Genomic DNA, 18402 nt, shown 5'->3' with positions numbered 1-18402 from the left:
AAATAAGAGGGTCTTTTATGTCTCTTTACATTACATTACATATCATTTAGCAGACACTTTTATCCAAAGTGACTTACAATAAGTGCATTTAAACATTTAGGTACAAACAAAGAGCTAGAAGTAAGTAAGAGTTAACCGGCTCTGCCTCCAACAAGCCCTGAGGGGATGATTGACAGGCAGTCTTGTTCTAGTATAAAGTACCTTAAAGGCATAAAAGTATCTTACCAGAAAATTACGTTGGTAGTAGATGAAGTCACCTTTTGTAATATGACTATAAGTAAATGACATTTATTGTATATCAAAAGTAATTTACTGATATAAAATGTGCAAGGACTTTAGAATTGAGCAACTGGAACGTTGTGCATTCTATTCCCAGCTCCACTAGTCCACATGTTTCTTTGGTTAAGACACTCAACCCCACGTTGTGTGGCGGCACAGGCAGCTTTGCGTGGTCATCAAGACTAGAAAAGCACTTAGTAAATACAAACCATTTTCCAACTTTTATAAAATGTAGTGGAGTGAAAGTGGCCACACGGTACTCCTGCAAGCACTCTTGCCTTTGCAGTAAGAAGACCCAGGTCCTGCAAAACAAGGGCCTTTCTGCATGGACTGCATGTTTTCCGGGTTCTCCAGTTTCCTCTCACAGTCCAAAGACATGAAATTGGACACGTAAATTGACCGTAGGTGTGAGTGTGAGAGTGAATGGTTGGTTGTCGTTAAGTGGCCCTGTGATGGACTGGCCACTTGTCCAGTGTGTGATCCCTGCCTTTCACCCTGTATGTCACCTGGGATTGGCACCAGCGACCCTCATGTGGAGGATAAAGATTGATAAATTTGTGCTTTTCACTAGAAATGGTTGTGTGTGGAAATCCCAGTATCAGTCTGTCTGTCAGCAGCCATGCCACGATCACTTCAATCACCTTACTCCCCCCACTGTGATTCTTAGCGTGGACTTCAGCGGGTCAACTTGACCTAAATGCATTAAAGGTACAGTGTGTGTGACATTTAGGAGGGTTTAATGGCAACATATGTGTTTTGTGTATTACATGTTCTTCTTCTTCTGCCTCTACATCTATAGAATTAGATAATACTGCACGTCACAATTGTCCATTCTGACTCATGCATGTGTACGCACACCACTATTAAATTATTTAATCAGATTATTTCCATGTGAATTGTAAACTACAATCTACAATCGGAACACATCTTTTTGGAATGATGACATTTTGCAATGTAAACACAGCATGTGTTCAGACTGTATAACTTTTATAGTCGTTACTGTATGCCATCATATACTGTACATACACTTGCATACTAATATTTTTTAGTGACTTCCTGGCCTGAAAGGTGTTGATTATTTAGGAAATATCCTCTTGTAAAATGAGGAGGGTAGGTTCACTGATTTATTTCATGTGTTGTGTAAACTCCTTGCTTTTCAATAAATGCAGCCATACTGTATGTCAGGGAAGTGGAGTGGGCTGAATATCAATATAAAACCCTGGGGAGTGCAGGTGTTCAGTGTGATGGTGTTGGTGTTAAGACAGGATGTTTTTAAGGCAAACTGGTTTTAGTTCACCAAACACCAATGACAAAACTAAACAGCATGTCTTTGCATAAATTAGCATGAAATGGCTATTAAAGAAAATACACCTTGTAATCGTCATCTCAGTGGGAAAAATTGACTTATCAGCAGAAAAACATACACATCAATGGTCTGGATTTGTACTCACCAGTGTGGAAATGAGTGAGCATGTATCCATGCTCATTGATCTTCCTGCTTGACTTGACACTGCTACCTTGGTGATGTAATTCTGGCAGTTAATGCGCTCTTCAGGGATAAGATGTAACACTGATCCAGCTTGACTGAGGATACCAGGCTTTTTGAAGATGTGTAGTATTTGTAACCGTATGCTTCCTTATTTACTGCTCTGTGATTGTTTTGTAAAACACATGTATCCATGTGCAACATGTGAGTATGAGGGATAACAAAGATATTCACAAGTCTTAGAGTGTCATTAAAAGCCACGCTGCTTGGACTCTTAAGATGTGTGTAGTGACAGTGAAATTAAAAGTAACACAACAAAAAAAAGAGAGAGACAAACATGCTACTGAAATGTAAGAAAATAATCAGCTCTAAATTATAATTGAATTCAAAATGGTTAGTTTTACTCAAACTCTAATATTTGTGAGGAGTCTAAGTTCACTATTTGTGAGAAGCCAGCTTAAATAGCATCGACTATGACCTCAGATCAGTGCAGCCGTGACCTGTGTTTTGTGTAACACAGCTTGCAGCCAAGTGGGTGTTTAAGTGGCCTGCTGGGGCAGTGGTATCTTGACAGCATACAGGAAGAGGCCGGACAGAAAAAGGTGTGGTCCTGTGATTCCCTTGTGACCCGGTGGAGATGGTGGGAAAGAGGAGAATGTTGGGAAAACTAGAATTTGTAATAGATAACCTGCAGGACACTATCAAAGCACAGGGCAGCCACTACAGTGACATACTGACTGTATAACCAGCATTATTTTTCATTTCAATTTATACAACTGTGACATACACACCATATACTACAGGTGAAATCCTTTACTGTCTGCTGTCTAGATATACTAATCTTTATTATAAATAAAGCTGCAGTAATGTGTGACTAATAACCGACAATCAAACTCCTATTAACAAGGAAATATGGGTCCTTCAAGAAAAAGGCTGGGAATGACCACAGACTCAGCTCAACATTTGCGTCACCCTCATCATCTTCTTCATCAATAAACAGTCCATTGTAGCCCCTTCTTCTGCACAACAGTGCAGTAACATGAGCAAGTTCAAACCAAACAACAAACAAGCCAGAATGTGTGTTTTTGTAATTTGTAATTGGTTTTCTAACTTTATTTTAAAAGTTTCAGTAAAATATATCAGCTGTTTAAAAATCCATAATGTCACAAATAATAAAACTTAATGTATAATCCCCCTTTATGGTTAGACCACAACAGTCAGCCAGAAAAAACCTGACTGGAACCTTGTAACTGTATTCAGTAGTGATGTGCACATCCTATATTTAGGCTAGATGCATCATTTTCTTAATTTATGTTCCAAAACATGAAACACTCAAACTGAAATCTATGCGACATCTATTTCAGGGGATTATTAATACATGGATTTAGAAACCCAGTAACAGTCGAGTAAGCTGCTGTTCTAAGGCTTGCATCCCATCCTCGGGCAGAAGGTACTTCTGAATGATATCGGTCACATCTTTCTCAGTGGAGAGCTCATAGTCCCTGTTGTTCTTAAAAGGTAAATGTCCAGCCAGCTCACAAAGAGCAACGTTGAAGGCCGAGTCCTCTTTGGCACCAAAACAAGACAGCCTGGGCCACACAGCAATACGAACACCTTTTCTTACACACACATTATTTTCGCTCTCGATGTGATCACAGGGTGGACATCCTCTAGTCAAGAACAGGTTGTGAGCGATGTTGCCATCCACCAGGAAGTCTGTCACTTCACAAATGGCTCTGGCAACGTCCTCCACCTCCTCTGACTCTGTGTAAAACAAAAAACCTGCAGTAAAGTCACACATTCGATAAAAACCCTTTTCAGGAACTAGCGGCTTGACCTTCATAGACTCTATCTTGAGCTCGTGGTCCATGTAATAGCCATGAAGGTGTAAATGATTGACGGATGCAAATCCTCCCAGACTGTTGAAACCCACACGAAAGCCAGTGCCAGAACTCAGGAGCACAGATTCTATTCCAACCTGGATGGTGAAACGAGTCAGAACCTGCGGTAAACAGCGTGACGGATCAGGAACAAAGAGACAGTGTCCAAACTCCAGAGGACTGACATTGACCAGCACGGTCATCCTACTTGGCTGAAGCAACTGTCCACCGTTTTGCAAAGCTGTGCCCCCGTGTGTGTCCTTGATCATTTCAAAAAGGATTTCTTCTGGATTGATTTTGTTAAAATTAAACTGTCTCGGATTGAACTCCTGCTTAATGCTCAGTATCTCCTGAGGCTTTCTTTTCTCTGTTCCTCTTTGAACATTCAACTGAGCCACAAAGTTATGTGAGCCTGGAATGACACGCGTCTGTAAATCACCCAGATTATAGCGAAACAGTCCTCGCTCCATTCTGTCTGTCCAGCCGGTTTGAAGAAGTGTGTCAAACTGTGCAAGCAACGAAGGCTTCCCGGTACTGTTTCCGCTACTGCGACATACGTCTGTGACAAAGTCCCGGTCAGTATACACGAACTGGAGCGGCACCGATGAATCTGCAGGAAATGGCAAAGAGAAATTTGATATGAAAATGAGGTTTGCTGTAATAATGAATGCCAGCAACATTCACACTGACCAAAACAATTACACAACTCGTAATTACGCAACGGTAATTACTCGTAATTACACAACGGTGTCCTACAGAACAAAAACTCTAACGCAGAGACTTGTGCTCCTTCACGCCCTGTTGTCCCATTATGGTCATTACGAGTCAAATCAGATAGGTAAATTTTTTTGTATTTGAATGTTTGTTTGTGTGTGTGTGTGTGTGTGTGTGTCCCAAAATGAAGAACTGTAAAATCCTTTTTTTCTTCTTGAAAAATGTACAAATGTGTAAAGCATGCACATTGGGGTTTATTAGGTTGTTTATTATGTTTTTCCTCTGAAATCAACTCTTTAAATTAATCGCATCTAATGGTCATTTTTCAGTGTTAAAACAATCAGTTTTCAAAAACGACAACCAATGTTTAAAATATAAATAAAAAAATATTTGACACGTTTTCTGAAACAAATGATTCAATGTGAGTATGAACTGAATGATGGGAAGATAAGGACTTTTAATATACATTATGAAAAGTTTAACTCAATGGGAAAAAATGGTGAGATTTACTTTCAAAAAACCTCCACAACTGACTATTACTTCATCTTATGCAAAAATTAAGGGTATATTTGTATCCTCTTCATCACAACAAAAGCCATCAATGAAAGGAGTAATTTTATGACACACACACACACACACACCCTATGCACACACATTACAGGTTATTATTGGATTTGGCAAAACATAGTTGTCCTTCGTCCGACAAGGTTTAGTACAACTTATAAACATAACTTTACTCATGATATTAATGCTTAGCTTAGCTTTACTCATGATGCTAAGGCTTAGCTTCACGGAAAAACGCAAAGGAATGCATGAACTGTGATACTACGTACTATAAGAGGCAATGTTTATGAACATTAATGTTTGTGCAGGCCTAGTTCCTGAGCCTCATTCATTAGACACACCAGAGACAGTGACACATCACCTCATTAGACACGGAAGGAGCCACGACACGAGTGAATTTCACCATGGACTCACCTTTAGCTTCTGACATCGTCTTGGAACAAACGATAGTTCAAAAATACCAATAAAAAAAGACAGTGATACAACACAACGCGTGTTATTTTATGTCATATGTCACATCTTCATGTGTCTGTGTCCTGAACCGGTTCCTGCGCCTCTTCTTCTTCTTCTTTTGTGATATTTACCGGCAGCTGACATAGACGTTGCTGCCACCTGCCGGCATCAGTCAGCTTCTGCAGTTGACTGGACAAACACAATTTGTTCCTGGAGTTTGACACTTTTTTATTTTATATTCTTAACAGTAGATGAGGGGCTGTTTGAAAATGTATTTGAAAATTCAATTTACGTTTTCCCTGTCATCATTATGCAAACATTACAATAAATGGTTGATTAATAAATGCTTTTCAATAACATTTCATTTTTGGGGGATGTAAGTTATGGTCCAAGGAACAAACCACCAAAAACAAATCATTTAATTATTTGTTTTTGGTGGTACTGATACAATTTTATTTATTTTGGAATTAGTCATATGTTAAACCCCCTGGACCTAAACTAGTATGTGCAAAAATCTAACTGTTGAGTAACTTTCCATTTTTTTCTGGCTGACTGTTGTGGTCTAACTTTAAAGGTATGTGCAGCTGTCCAATCAGGCATCATGTCTATTTTAGCCACTGCATGCTCTTGGAGATAAAGCGAGGGGCAGAGCTGTGTCTGTATGTCTGCCACAGTGGGATCACATCAGTTGAAGCACTGAGACTGAAACAGGATTGTTAAATAACATTGCATAAAGGAGAAGTAAGAAAAAGGATGGAAGACCACAACAAGGAGGTAAGTGGTAAAGTTGTGTGTTTTAAAAGATTCAAAAGTTAGATATAGAGCTTTACTTAAAGAGACGACATTCTGCCTTGTCATGCCTGCAGTTATTTTTAACATCATCATGAGTGCCTGTTACAACACATCATATTCACTACAGCCCACTTGCCCACTTTAAAACACTGCAATCACTATAATCACTATAATTAAATATGTACAGCTATTTTTTCCAATAACATGCTCATAAGCCCTAAGCGTACTTAAAAACAACCATGTAAACATATGGACCTGTTTGTGTTTGGATGCTTTTTACTTTCTGACAGTTTTGTACCATTCTCTTTTACAGACAGGAGAGAGACGAGAGGATACAACTCACACTCTAAATATAAATAGGACTATGACACAGGGTACTAATGCAGCAGGGGCTTCCCAGTCACCCTCAATTGTCCAAGGTATGTCATGCACTCATCAGTCAGATTAGCCTTACATATTTATACTTTGCTTTAAATTGTTTACATCTACATCTATTATATCTAAATTTTGTTTTATACTAAACAAACAGGATATCGATTATAGGGTAAATATAAAGGCAAAAATAATCTAAGTTCAAGCACTCGTAAAAAAAACAAAAAAACCACATTCTGAAGCTTACAGCTGCTCTTGACAATAAGAGACAACGTTGGAGAGTAGCAAATAGGTGATCAGGGCAAGCAATAGGTGATCAGGGATGACAGACAGGTGAGGAAGGGCAAGTGACCTGAAACGAGAGGAGCGTTAGATAAATAAAAAAAATAAAACAGGAAATGACAAGACAAAACCCCAAGACAGGACAAACCTCACCACAGTGTGACAAATAAAAAGAATCCTGATACCAGATCAGTATCTTTATAATCACAAAATCTTACAATGTCTTGCTTTAGCAATAACTTAACATTCATCAAAATATGTTATGTTCTTTCAACATTTAAGTGACCAGCAAATTACATTTTTTATGTTTCCTCTATAGAATAATTATTTAACCATCATATTTGATCTCTTCACCAGGTCCAGCTGACACTTCTTCAAAGATAAAACCAAACCCTAAGGTCCCGTCTGGCCTTGTCACAGATAACATAGAAAATGCAATTAAGCCAACTCTGCAGATAACATTTAGCACCTTCAATGTCAAGAATGGTGAGGAGCTTAAAGTCGAGGTTCCAGTAGCTGGGCAACCAGCACCAAAGATTGAATGGAAGAAAGATGGCCATGCAGTTAAAGAGACATCAAGGCTAGAGATTGCAAATACACCTGCGTTAACAGTTCTGCATATAAGACATGCTGCCAGGGAGCACTTTGGTCATTACTCGGTCACAGCAAGCAACAGTGCTGGACAGGTATCAGGAGAAATCACTGTGGTTGTTCTTGAAAAGCCAGATCCACCCACAGGGCCGGTGAGGATTGATGAGGTCAGTTCTGACTATGTTACCATCTCCTGGGAGCCACCTGAATACACAGGAGGCTGTCAGCTTGACAACTACGTAGTGGAGAAACGTGAAGTTACAAGTACAGAGTGGCAGACTGTGTCCGCAACAACAGTAAGAACCACGATCAAAGCCAACAAGCTGAAGACAGGAAGAGAATACCAATTCAGAGTGTTTGCCGAAAACAAGTATGGAAAGAGTACTGCTATTACCACTCCTATTGTAATTGCACGATATCCATTCTGTGCACCTGCTGCCCCTGGCACTCCCACTGTGTCCACCGTGACAAAGTACAGCATGGTTGTGGAATGGCAGCCTCCAGCCAAAGATGGCGGCAGTCCTATCATCGGCTATCACCTTGAACGCAAAGAGAAGAACAGCATTTTATGGACCAAGCTGAACAAGTTTGTTATACCCGACGCTCGCTTCAAAACAAGTGGACTGGAGGAAGGCATTGAGTATGAATTCAGAGTCTTTGCTGAGAATATTGCTGGACTAAGCTCATCCAGCAAGATATCTGATTGTTATGTAGCACGAGACCCCTGTGATCCGCCTGGTAAGCCTGAGGCTGTTGTCATTACAAGAGAGAACATCACACTTATGTGGGAAAAACCCAGGTATGATGGCGGAAGCTCGATTACAGGATACGTTGTTGAAAAGAAGGACCTCCCAGATGGAAGATGGATGAAGGCAAACTTCACTAACGTCAGTGAAAATCAATTCACAGTCACAGGTCTGACAGGAGGCCAAAGTTATGAGTTTCGAGTAATTGCCAAGAATGGTGCTGGTGTTTGGAGCACACCGTCAGAGAGTGTAACCATCATCGCTCAAGATGTTATTGAAGGACCCACAGCATTCATTGATCCTAAGTTCAAGAGTACTACTGTAGTTCAGGCAGGGGAGACATTCGTTATTGATGCTGATTACTTTGGAAAGCCCCTTCCTGAAGTAATATGGTTTAAGGATGGAAAAGAAATTAACAAAGCTACACCAAGAATTGAGGTCAAAAACACTCTCACTCACACAACACTTACTGGGAGGGACTGTACACGAGTGGATGGGGGCCAGTATTTATTGAGACTTATTAACATTGGTGGAACTACATCTATGCCAGTTAATGTGAAGGTCCTGGACAGACCTGGTCCTCCCGTTGGACCTCTAAGGGTAAAAGTCGTCAGTGCAGATAAGTGTAATCTTCACTGGAATCTCCCTTTAAATGATGGTGGTGCTTGTGTTTCCCACTATGTCATTGAAAAAAGGGAGACCAGTCGTGTTACATGGACAGGGGTTGAGGATCATGTTGAAGCGCTCAGTTACAAAGTGACTAAGCTGGTGCCTGGAAAAGAATATATCTTCAGAATCGCTGCTGTGAATAAATTTGGCGTTGGTGAATTTTTGGAATCAGACCCTGTCGTGGCTCAGAATCCCTTCACAACGCCAAGTGCACCCTCTACCCCTACAGTCAGTGCTGTGACTGGTGACTCCATAGCACTAACGTGGGAAAGGCCAGAGAATGATGGAGGTTCTGAGATTGATGGCTACATCCTGGAGAGATGTGACAAAGAGGGTGTCAGGTGGACTAGATGTAACAAAAGAAGACTGAATGATTTACGTTTTCGTTGCACAGGACTCACAGAGGGACACTGCTATCAGTTTAGGGTACTGGCAGAAAATTCTGCCGGTCTGGGCACACCCAGTGAGCCAAGTGAGTATATAAAAGTCTGTGAAGCTACGTACCCACCTGGTCCTCCTACTAACCCTAAAGTGGCAGATTATTCCAGCAGCAGTGTGTCTCTGGCATGGTCAAAGCCTATCTATGACGGTGGAGCAGGCATCAGTGGATTTTTAGTTGAGATGAAAGAAACAGTAGAGGATGAGTGGATTACATGTACTCCAAGCACAGGTGTAGAGGAAACAAACTACACCGTGAAGAGACTGAGAGAAAATGCAGAGTATAATTTTCGTATACGTGCCCTGAATGCCTCTGGCGTTGGTGAGCATGTGGATGTACCTGGGTCAGTAAAAGCAACTGAAAAACTGGAGGCACCTGAAATTGAGCTGGACACTGCCCTGAGGAAGATTGTGAATGTTCGAGCTTGTTCCACATTACGTCTTTATGTCAACATCAAAGGAAATCCCGAGCCTGAAGTTAAATGGACAAAGGAAAGTGGACCTCTCAGTGAGCGTGCTCAAATTGAGGTTGCAAGTTCATACACAGTGCTATTGATTGAAAATGTAAATAGAAATGACACGGGAAAGTATGTATTGACTGCTGTGAACTGTAACGGCACTAAATCAGCATTTATCAACGTCAGAGTACTGGACTCTCCCAGTGCACCGACAAACCTAGAGGTCAAGGATGTAAAGAGAGACTCTGTGACCATCTCTTGGGAGGCACCTCTTATTGATGGAGGAGCAAAGATTTTGCACTACATTGTAGAGAAGCGAGAAGAGGCTAGAAAGGCCTTCACAAGTGTCTGTAGCAGCTGTGTGAGAAATTCATACAAGATTGACAACCTACAGGAAGGTTCATTTTATTATTTCCGTGTCCTGGCTGAAAACGAGTTTGGGACTGGACAGCCAGCAGAAATCCTTGAGGCTGTAAAAGTGTCTGAGGCGCCTCTGCCTCCTGGCAAAATCACTGTCAGTGATGTCACTTGTCATAGTGTGAAACTCTCCTGGGAAAAACCTGAACATGATGGAGGAAGCAAAATCACATGCTATGTTGTAGAAATGCAAACTGAGGGAGATGAAACATGGACAATATGTTCAGAAAGTAAATCACTAGAGGTGACCATCAATGGACTGACAAAAGGAAAAGAATACTTCTTCAGAGTGAGTTCTAAGAATGAAAAGGGAAAAAGCGAACCAAAGTCCCTGTTCACACCGGTTTCTATAAAGGATACTAGTGCTGGGCCCCTTATTACGTTGCTTTCCAACACATTCAGTGTGAAGGCAGGGAATGATATAAGAATTGATGTTCCATTCAAGGGATTGCCGGTACCAATGGTAGCCTGGAAAAAAGACGGCAACATGCTTAAAGAGACAAGCAGGGTAAATGTGCACACATTTGACACATCATCTCAACTTGTTATCAAAGATGCTACCAAGATTGACGTGGGTGTGTATGAGGTGATGCTGACCAACTCAGTAGGGAGTACATCTGCTGAAATTTATGTTAATGTTTTTGAAAGACCTGGACCACCAAGTGTCTTCAGTGTGGATGAAGTGAGTGCTGACTATGTGTCACTGTCATGGCAGCCCCCACATTATACCGGTGGATCTCCAATCAGTAACTATGTTGTTAAAAAGAGAGATATGGGGAGCACGGTGTGGCAAACGGTGTCAGCTACAGTTGCAAGGACATCAATCAAAATCTCCCGTCTAACACAGGGGACTGAATATCAGTTTTGTGTTGCTGCAGAGAATCGCTATGGCACAAGCCAATTTGTTGAATCTGACCCTGTCATTGCTCAGTATCCCTTCAACCCCCCTGGTCCACCGACCAACCTGCAAGTTGTGCAGGCCTCAAAGTTGGTCATGGTCATTGCTTGGAGCAAACCGGACACTGATGGTGGTAGCCCTATCATCGGATATCACGTTGAATGCAAAGATCAAAGCAGTATTCTGTGGACAAAGTTGAACAGAAACCTGGTGACAGAGAAACAGTTCAAGGTAACAAGTGTTGAAGAAGGCCTGGTATATGAATTCCGGGTCTGCGCTGAGAACATGGCAGGTGTTGGCCCCTTCAGTAACACATCTGATCCTGTTGCAGCACGTGACCAGTGTGATCCACCTCGCAACCTCACAGTCACCAATATAACCAACAGCTCAGTTTCCCTCTCATGGGATAAACCTGAATATGATGGTGGAGCTAAAATAACTGGGTACATCGTTGAGCGTAAAGAGCTGCCGGAGAGTTGTTGGCTCAAGTGCAACTTCACCAACTTATTAGACACCTTCCTGGAGGTGACTGGCCTCACAGAAGATGAACAGTATGATTTCCGTGTGACTGCAAAGAATTCAGCAGAGCTCCTCAGCGTGCCCTCTGAAACCACAGGACCTGTTACTGTGCAGCATGATGTAGAGCCACCTAAAATTATACTGGAGGACAAACTTAGACAGGTGGTCATTGTGAAAGCAGGAGACTTCCTAAGATTAGATGCTGACATATCTGGCCGCCCCAAACCTACAGTTTTTTGGCTGAAGAATGGTAGAAATATTGGGGCCAAGGGAAGGATTGAGATAACTGTAACAAAGACACATACATCTCTCCTCATACGAGAAAGTGTTAGGAAAGACTCTGGACAGTATACTTTAACCCTACAGAATACAGGTGGTACCACATCTAAAGCTATCACCTGCAAGGTCCTGGACAGACCAGGTGCACCTGCTGGACCTCTGGAAGTGTCTGGACTTGCAGCAGAGAAATGCACTCTGTCGTGGGGACCTCCTCATGAGACTGGTGGTGCTGATATCATGTACTACATTGTTGAGAAATGTGAAACCAGCCGTGTTTCCTGGACTCTGGTGTACAGTGACATGATGGCAACAACTTGTAAAATTACCAAGTTGGTCAAAGGAAATGAATACCTCTTTAGAGTGAGGGCAGTGAACAAATATGGGGAGGGGGAGAATTTGGAAAGTGAGGCAATTAGGGCCATAGATCCCTTCACTATCCCATCTGCACCAATGGACGTCGAGGTCACAAGTGCAACCAGTGACGCCATGACAATCTGCTGGAAGAGACCCACTTCTGATGGAGGTAGCCGCATCAGTGGCTACATCATTGAAAAGCGAGAGAAGCAGGGTGTACGATGGGTAAGAGTCAATAAAAAGCCAGTGTATGACTTAAGAGTAAAAGCCTCCTGTTTGCATGAGGGATGCGAGTATGAATTCAGAGTCTTTGCTGAGAATGCTGCAGGGTTAAGTGAACCCAGTTCCCCGTGCCCACTAACGATGGCAGAGGATCCCAAGTTTCTCCCCTCCCCTCCAGCAAAGCCAACCATAGTTGATTCAACCAGATCCTCGATCACTCTATCATGGAACAAGCCTCTGTTTGATGGAGGAGCAGCAGTTACAGGGTATAAAGTAGAGTTTAGAAAATCAACAGAAGAAGACTGGGCTGTTGCTGTTCATAACACAGAAAAAACAGAGCTCACTGTAACAGGACTCACATCAGGGGCCGAATATGTTTTTATTGTTCGATCCATAAACAAGATTGGTGTCAGTGAGTCCAGTCCTGAAACAGATCCTCATGTAGCTGTTGAAAGAGAGGAGGAGCCCAGGTTTGATGTTAGCACTGAGATGAGGAAGACGCTACTTGTTAGAGAAGGCAGCTCCTTCACTTTGACTGTGCCTTTCACAGGCAAACCTGCACCCAGTGTATCGTGGGACAAAGCAGATGTAGATCTGAGAATCAGGGCACTAATCAACACCACCAGCTCCACCACCTCTGTGACAGTGGAACAGGTAACACGTGACGACTCTGGTAAATACATTGTCAAACTGCAAAATGTCGCTGGATCTTCCTCTTTGACCCTAAATGTAAGGGTTTTGGATTCTCCCGGTCCACCAACTGGAATTGTAGTTAAGGATGTGACCAAGACCTCTGCCACTGTTACCTGGGACATACCTGAGAATGAGGGAGGAGCTCCTGTCAAGAACTACCTTCTGGATATACGGGACATCAGCAGAAAAGGGTGGATGAGACTTACAGATAAATGTCGCCGACTGTCCTACAAGGTGTCTGACCTAGAGGAGGGAGGAATCTACTTCTTCAGAGTCACTGGGGAAAATGAGCATGGGATTGGTGTTCCAGCTGAGACCAATGAGGGAACAAAAATGACAGGTATAATCTCTAATCAATCTCTAAATAAACACGCATCATAATTATTATCTGGAATAGAAATTAAGAGTGTTTGAATTATTGTCTACTTACATTTAAATTGAAAACAAGCAATAGTTATTAGAAATTGATTCAAGCGCAAATTCTCATTTGTTTGCACACTAGTTTATTTATTGTATATATAATAATACTGCCTTTATTTTTTTATTTCAGATACAACAGATTTGGAGACAAATCCAGGGGCTTAGCTTGCTAGTCATCTCGTGATCATCTTGTCCTGAATTGTGTGTTTCTATTTAGAAAATGTTTATAAATTAATACATTACCAAACATTGCTGTTTTGTGGACATATATTTGAGATTTAATGATTGTATATTATAAAATCAGATAAATGTCACAACTGATTTTATTTGTAATAGTGAAATGCACTGAATCATTTTGTTTATTTTTTTTTATTTGTGGTAGCATTGCAATAAAATATAGATAAATAGAAATGTATCTGTCCAGCTGTGGGAAATCATGGTCATTAGTCAATCAAAAGAGATAGTGAACTTAATTCATGCACTGTAACATTTTAAATGGATTGATGAAACATTACTTACAATTCAGTCTCAAAGAGTTTCTTAGTCCAATTCATTTACATGCTAGTAATAAGTATCAATGCAACAATATACTGTAAAAGTACTGTATCGTAAGTAAACATGCATACTTCATATCTTTCTTAGCAACATAAAACAATAAAGATACTTGTTAGGTAGTAAAATGTCTCTCGAGACTAATATATTGTTTTACATTAAGTAACTGACCCTAAAAGTTTGGAAAGTCCAGGTATAAACTACATGTAAACTGTACATGTTGTATTTTATATAAAGTTGTCATGGAATACGCATACGATTTTAATCGTAAAATACAATCTTGTCATATTACATGTACGGCTTACAAAGCAAATATCCAGCTCAAAGAACCATACTTTTTTCAAAAGAAAAATAATTTAATGACATGTGAATAGTTTTAAAACTACAATGACATGTCATTGCGATTACTGAGGTTCATTTGACAAAAACCTTGATGCCTAATGTATCTTAACTTTGCCCTTCTTATTAAAAAGCTGAATCATCAAAGCAATTTGATAGATAAACTAGTTTTCAAAAATTATTTCTCTTTGTAAAACATTGTTATTGTTTCATATTACATATATATTAGGAGAAAACCCATGTTTATATATAAGTGAAACAGGAATCAAATCTATAATAGTTTATCAAAAGGAACTAAAGCCCCCAAAGTAGAAAACACATGATGAGAATTCAAATCTAAAATGGATCTTGTAAAAAGTGTTTAACAACACTAACCTTAAAGCTATTAACTGTGCTAAAATCAATAAAAAATAAGGTCATTATGATCATAATTAATCATGTACCATTATAATAAACTGTTTTTTGTTTTGCAAAATAAAAGCATGAGTCACCTCGTCAATAAATATTTAGTCAGCTGTTCCGGTGGCTTTTGTTTATGAGTACGTCACTATGGAAGCCGTGACGTATAGACAAACACAGGAACGACAATACGCTAACGCGAAGCCGGAAGTAGGCGATACAAGAGCAACTTGTTGACAAGTACTTCAATAAAGTACATGTTCGAGTGGAGAATTTCAACATGGGAACGACGGCAAGTCAACTTGGGAAGGATTTGCTCTCAGAATATCAAGTAAGTACACAAAACAAAGTCATTAAAGTAGACGTCATATCTTGGTGGACGTTAAGCGAGCGGCCAAAGTTGAGAGCTGTTTTTTCTTTCCGTGTGTTTCCATGTAATAACCGAGGATAACGTAGTACCTATAAAAATTATTAACGTGACGTTTAAAGCCTGGTCACGGTCACATGTAGATACATTTAGTTGTATAACTTCAGATAAATTAAACTCTCTAAGTAAAATACCACTCGTCAGCACGCTGTTTAATTCAGTGCAGGCTAGTGATGTTGCTAATGTTAGGTGGTAAAACCATGACAGGGAATTATATGCTGAAAGTATATTAGGTCACGAGTATCATATAAGTTATTACACATCACTGAACCTCGTCTTTTGATCATAGGTCAATGAGATAAACCTCACAACTGCTGTTGTCAGGCCACTTTTTATTAAAAACCACAGGCGACAGACCTTCTCTGACTGGAGGTTTCATTTTTTCAACGTTAGATCCTGACTTACCGTTAAGGTCTTATATGTTTAGTCTCTCTCTCTTTTTTTTAATAACAAACATGTACAAAAAACATAAAAATACAATAAAATAAGAAATAATTATTTAATAAAAACTGAGTTTGTTATTATAACCGTCTCTTCCATGTATTGTTTAATCTCACAATTGTATGGACGTTATCCCTCTTTTCATACAGGATTTGCAGAAACTATTCTTTAGATTGTTCCTTACTAATGTATACATTACTAACTAGATGTGTCACCTTGCTTGAATAGAATAGTATCAAGGGGTGCTGGTACTAAGTTATTGTGCAAGATAAAACCACCATCAGTCATCCAACTCTAGGGCTGGGTGATATGGTCAAAAATGTTATCATAATAAAAAGATTCAAATAAGTCTATATTGATATTTATTGAGAGAAAACATCAGATAATTAAGAATGGGTACTGAGTGAAAGGTGAACAACCTGATTGATTGTGGTTTAAGATTCTATATGAACAAAACATTGAACACTTGTTAAAGAGAGAAACATTTGACACATAGGCAAAATGTAAGGCAAAACATGAGGCTTTGTTTCTCAAAGTGCATTTGCCCAGTGCATAAACATTATATTGATCTTTATTGAAGCTTTGTTATATTGATATTGAGTACAGTACATATTTTGACATGTATTGAATTACTGCCCATCCCGAGTTCTAAAAACAAAAAAACTCTCTTGATCGGGCATTGATAACTGTATCTGACTAATAAATAATGTAATAAATAATGCCAACGCGCTCCATAATTCCTGACTGAGCTTCTCATTTTGTAATTTAACATATTTATGATTCCACATTTGACTGTGTCTGGGTACTGGGTTGAATTGAATTCAAGGGTGAAAATAAGTTGTTTTATGAAAGTTAATTTCAATTAATTTTAACATGGATTCACCTCTAATTAAGACTTTTACAAAAAGATCGTCCTCGATATAAGAAATGAACGTAATCATCATTGTGATGAATGTGAGGAGTTCAATAAGGATTTTTTAAATTCAGGTTCATGAAGATTGCATTTAATCTCGTTTTAATCAGTATTTATGTGTTTTTTTTGTACTTCGTCTTATCTTTTGTTGTATTTTGCCTTATCTAATCATTTGCCTTAGTAAAGCACTGTGGCTAAACTATTGTTTTTATTGTGCTATACACAGTACATAATGTACAGCATACAATCTTCAGTGATTATTCAGCAGTGCATCATCTATTCAATGATTTTCACTAACTAATAATCCTAAAAAGTTGTATACATGGGTCTGGTGGATGCTGAGACAAAGCTTGACGTGACTTATTTTATCAGAAAGGGAGTATTGGGTGTTTAGTGTGTTTGTGAAGGTCTGAATTCCTTTTGTTGTTGCTCTACTGTTGTTAAAGCTGATAAATGGTTCCTGCTCCGCTTCAATAGATTGTAATTAATGTTGCTGAGGGAACCAAAGCAGGCTATAATGTTAAGGACAATGACACATTTGATATAGGAGATCATAACTCATTAATGAGTTCCAGTGCACACTTAAAATTAACCAGTAACTCTTATCATTCTAATAGTTGTTTCTTTTCTTTACAGGAACTGACGTTCTTGACAAAACAGGAAATTCTTCTGTAAGTATTCATTCGGGTGTAAAAACGATTTTTTTTCCCCACACACGGTTTGTTCCAATACACAGTAAAATTGTATCTTTCTTTTTTGCCCAGTGCTCACAAGAGATTCACTGAACTGCTCTCCAAAGAAGAGAAAGACCTTCCAAACACCAGAGTATCAATGGAGAGGATTCTTTCTCTGCCAGAACTCAAGGTAAAATTGTTTTGGACATACAGTAAACAGGAAAACTGGTGAAACATGTCATGGATTGGTCTGTGCCTCAGGTACTACCCTAACCTTTGTACTTGTTTGCATTGCAGTCCAATCCTTTCAGGGAAAGAATCTGCCATGTATTTTCCACAAGTGCACATCAAGATGGAAGTCTCACGTTTGAGGACTTTCTGGATCTTTTAAGTGCATTCAGCGACTCTGCTACTCTGGAAATCAAATCCCACTATGCATTCCGTATATTTGGTGAGATTAAAATTATGGCGGTAGTATTTATTAATGTATATTAGGCTGCCACTCTGTGTAATACGCATTGGTATGTTTATATATTATTTTAAGACTTTGACGATGATGGAACCCTCGACTGTGGTGATCTTGAGAAGCTGGTGAACTGTCTGACCGGGGAGACTGATGACACAAGGCTTGGTCCAGAGGAAATGCGACAGCTCATCAACAATGTGAGTCCAATTAAACTCCTCTTTGTTCTAAGGCTACAACTTTGGATACATGGATTTCTTTGTGGTTTTTAGATTCTCGAAGAGTCCGACATCGACAAGGATGGAACGGTGAACCTCTCAGAGTTCCAGCATGTCATTTCAAGATCACCAGACTTTGTCAGGTGAATAAAAATCTCACTGTCATCCCCTGTAAGTATTTCAACTAGACAGATTTCCCATCAACTTGATTTATTTCTCCACAGTTCTTTCAAGATTGTGCTGTGAAGACGAGAAGCTTGAGGAAATGCATGACTCCTTTATCTCATTATGGTGTTCGATTTTCATTTAGAACTATTTTCAATATACTGTAAATAAATTATATTTACCTGTGGATTTTATCACATAACAGTTTTTATGTAGCATTTTTCAAATTTCAGTAATTTTTTTTAATTATCTGTGAAGAAAAAAATAAAAGAATATTTACAAACA

General features: G+C 39.6%; 3 protein-coding genes across 3 annotated transcripts; 2 read left to right on the top strand and 1 right to left on the bottom strand.

The window, feature by feature from the left end:
- Positions 1–2516: 2516 nt before the first annotated feature.
- Positions 2517–5480, bottom strand: gdpgp1 (GDP-D-glucose phosphorylase 1). The gene is made up of 2 exons (XM_044036427.1): positions 5338–5480; positions 2517–4255 (listed from the first exon to the last, which is right to left on the bottom strand). Exons 1-2 carry the CDS (start codon positions 5351–5353, stop codon positions 3150–3152), a joined length of 1122 nt encoding a protein of 373 aa, XP_043892362.1. The 5' UTR covers positions 5354–5480; the 3' UTR covers positions 2517–3149.
- Positions 5481–6065: 585 nt separating this feature from the next.
- LOC122775481 (titin-like) lies at positions 6066–13866 on the top strand. Its single transcript, XM_044035367.1, has 4 exons — positions 6066–6150; positions 6482–6587; positions 7180–13446; positions 13657–13866. Exons 1-4 carry the CDS (start codon positions 6130–6132, stop codon positions 13689–13691), a joined length of 6429 nt encoding a protein of 2142 aa, XP_043891302.1. The 5' UTR covers positions 6066–6129; the 3' UTR covers positions 13692–13866.
- A 1119-nt stretch (positions 13867–14985) lies between these two features.
- On the top strand, positions 14986–18392 carry LOC122776348 (calcium and integrin-binding protein 1-like). Its single transcript, XM_044036832.1, has 7 exons — positions 14986–15147; positions 17234–17268; positions 17362–17461; positions 17569–17722; positions 17816–17934; positions 18007–18095; positions 18177–18392. The coding sequence occupies exons 1-7, from the start codon at positions 15097–15099 to the stop codon at positions 18196–18198; spliced, it is 570 nt and encodes a 189-aa protein (XP_043892767.1). The 5' UTR covers positions 14986–15096; the 3' UTR covers positions 18199–18392.
- Positions 18393–18402: the final 10 nt, after the last annotated feature.

This window comes from Solea senegalensis, linkage group LG10, assembly GCF_019176455.1.
Source record: "Solea senegalensis isolate Sse05_10M linkage group LG10, IFAPA_SoseM_1, whole genome shotgun sequence".
Taxonomy (NCBI): domain Eukaryota; kingdom Metazoa; phylum Chordata; class Actinopteri; order Pleuronectiformes; family Soleidae; genus Solea; species Solea senegalensis.
This window is presented reverse-complemented; position numbering and strand designations above follow the sequence as displayed.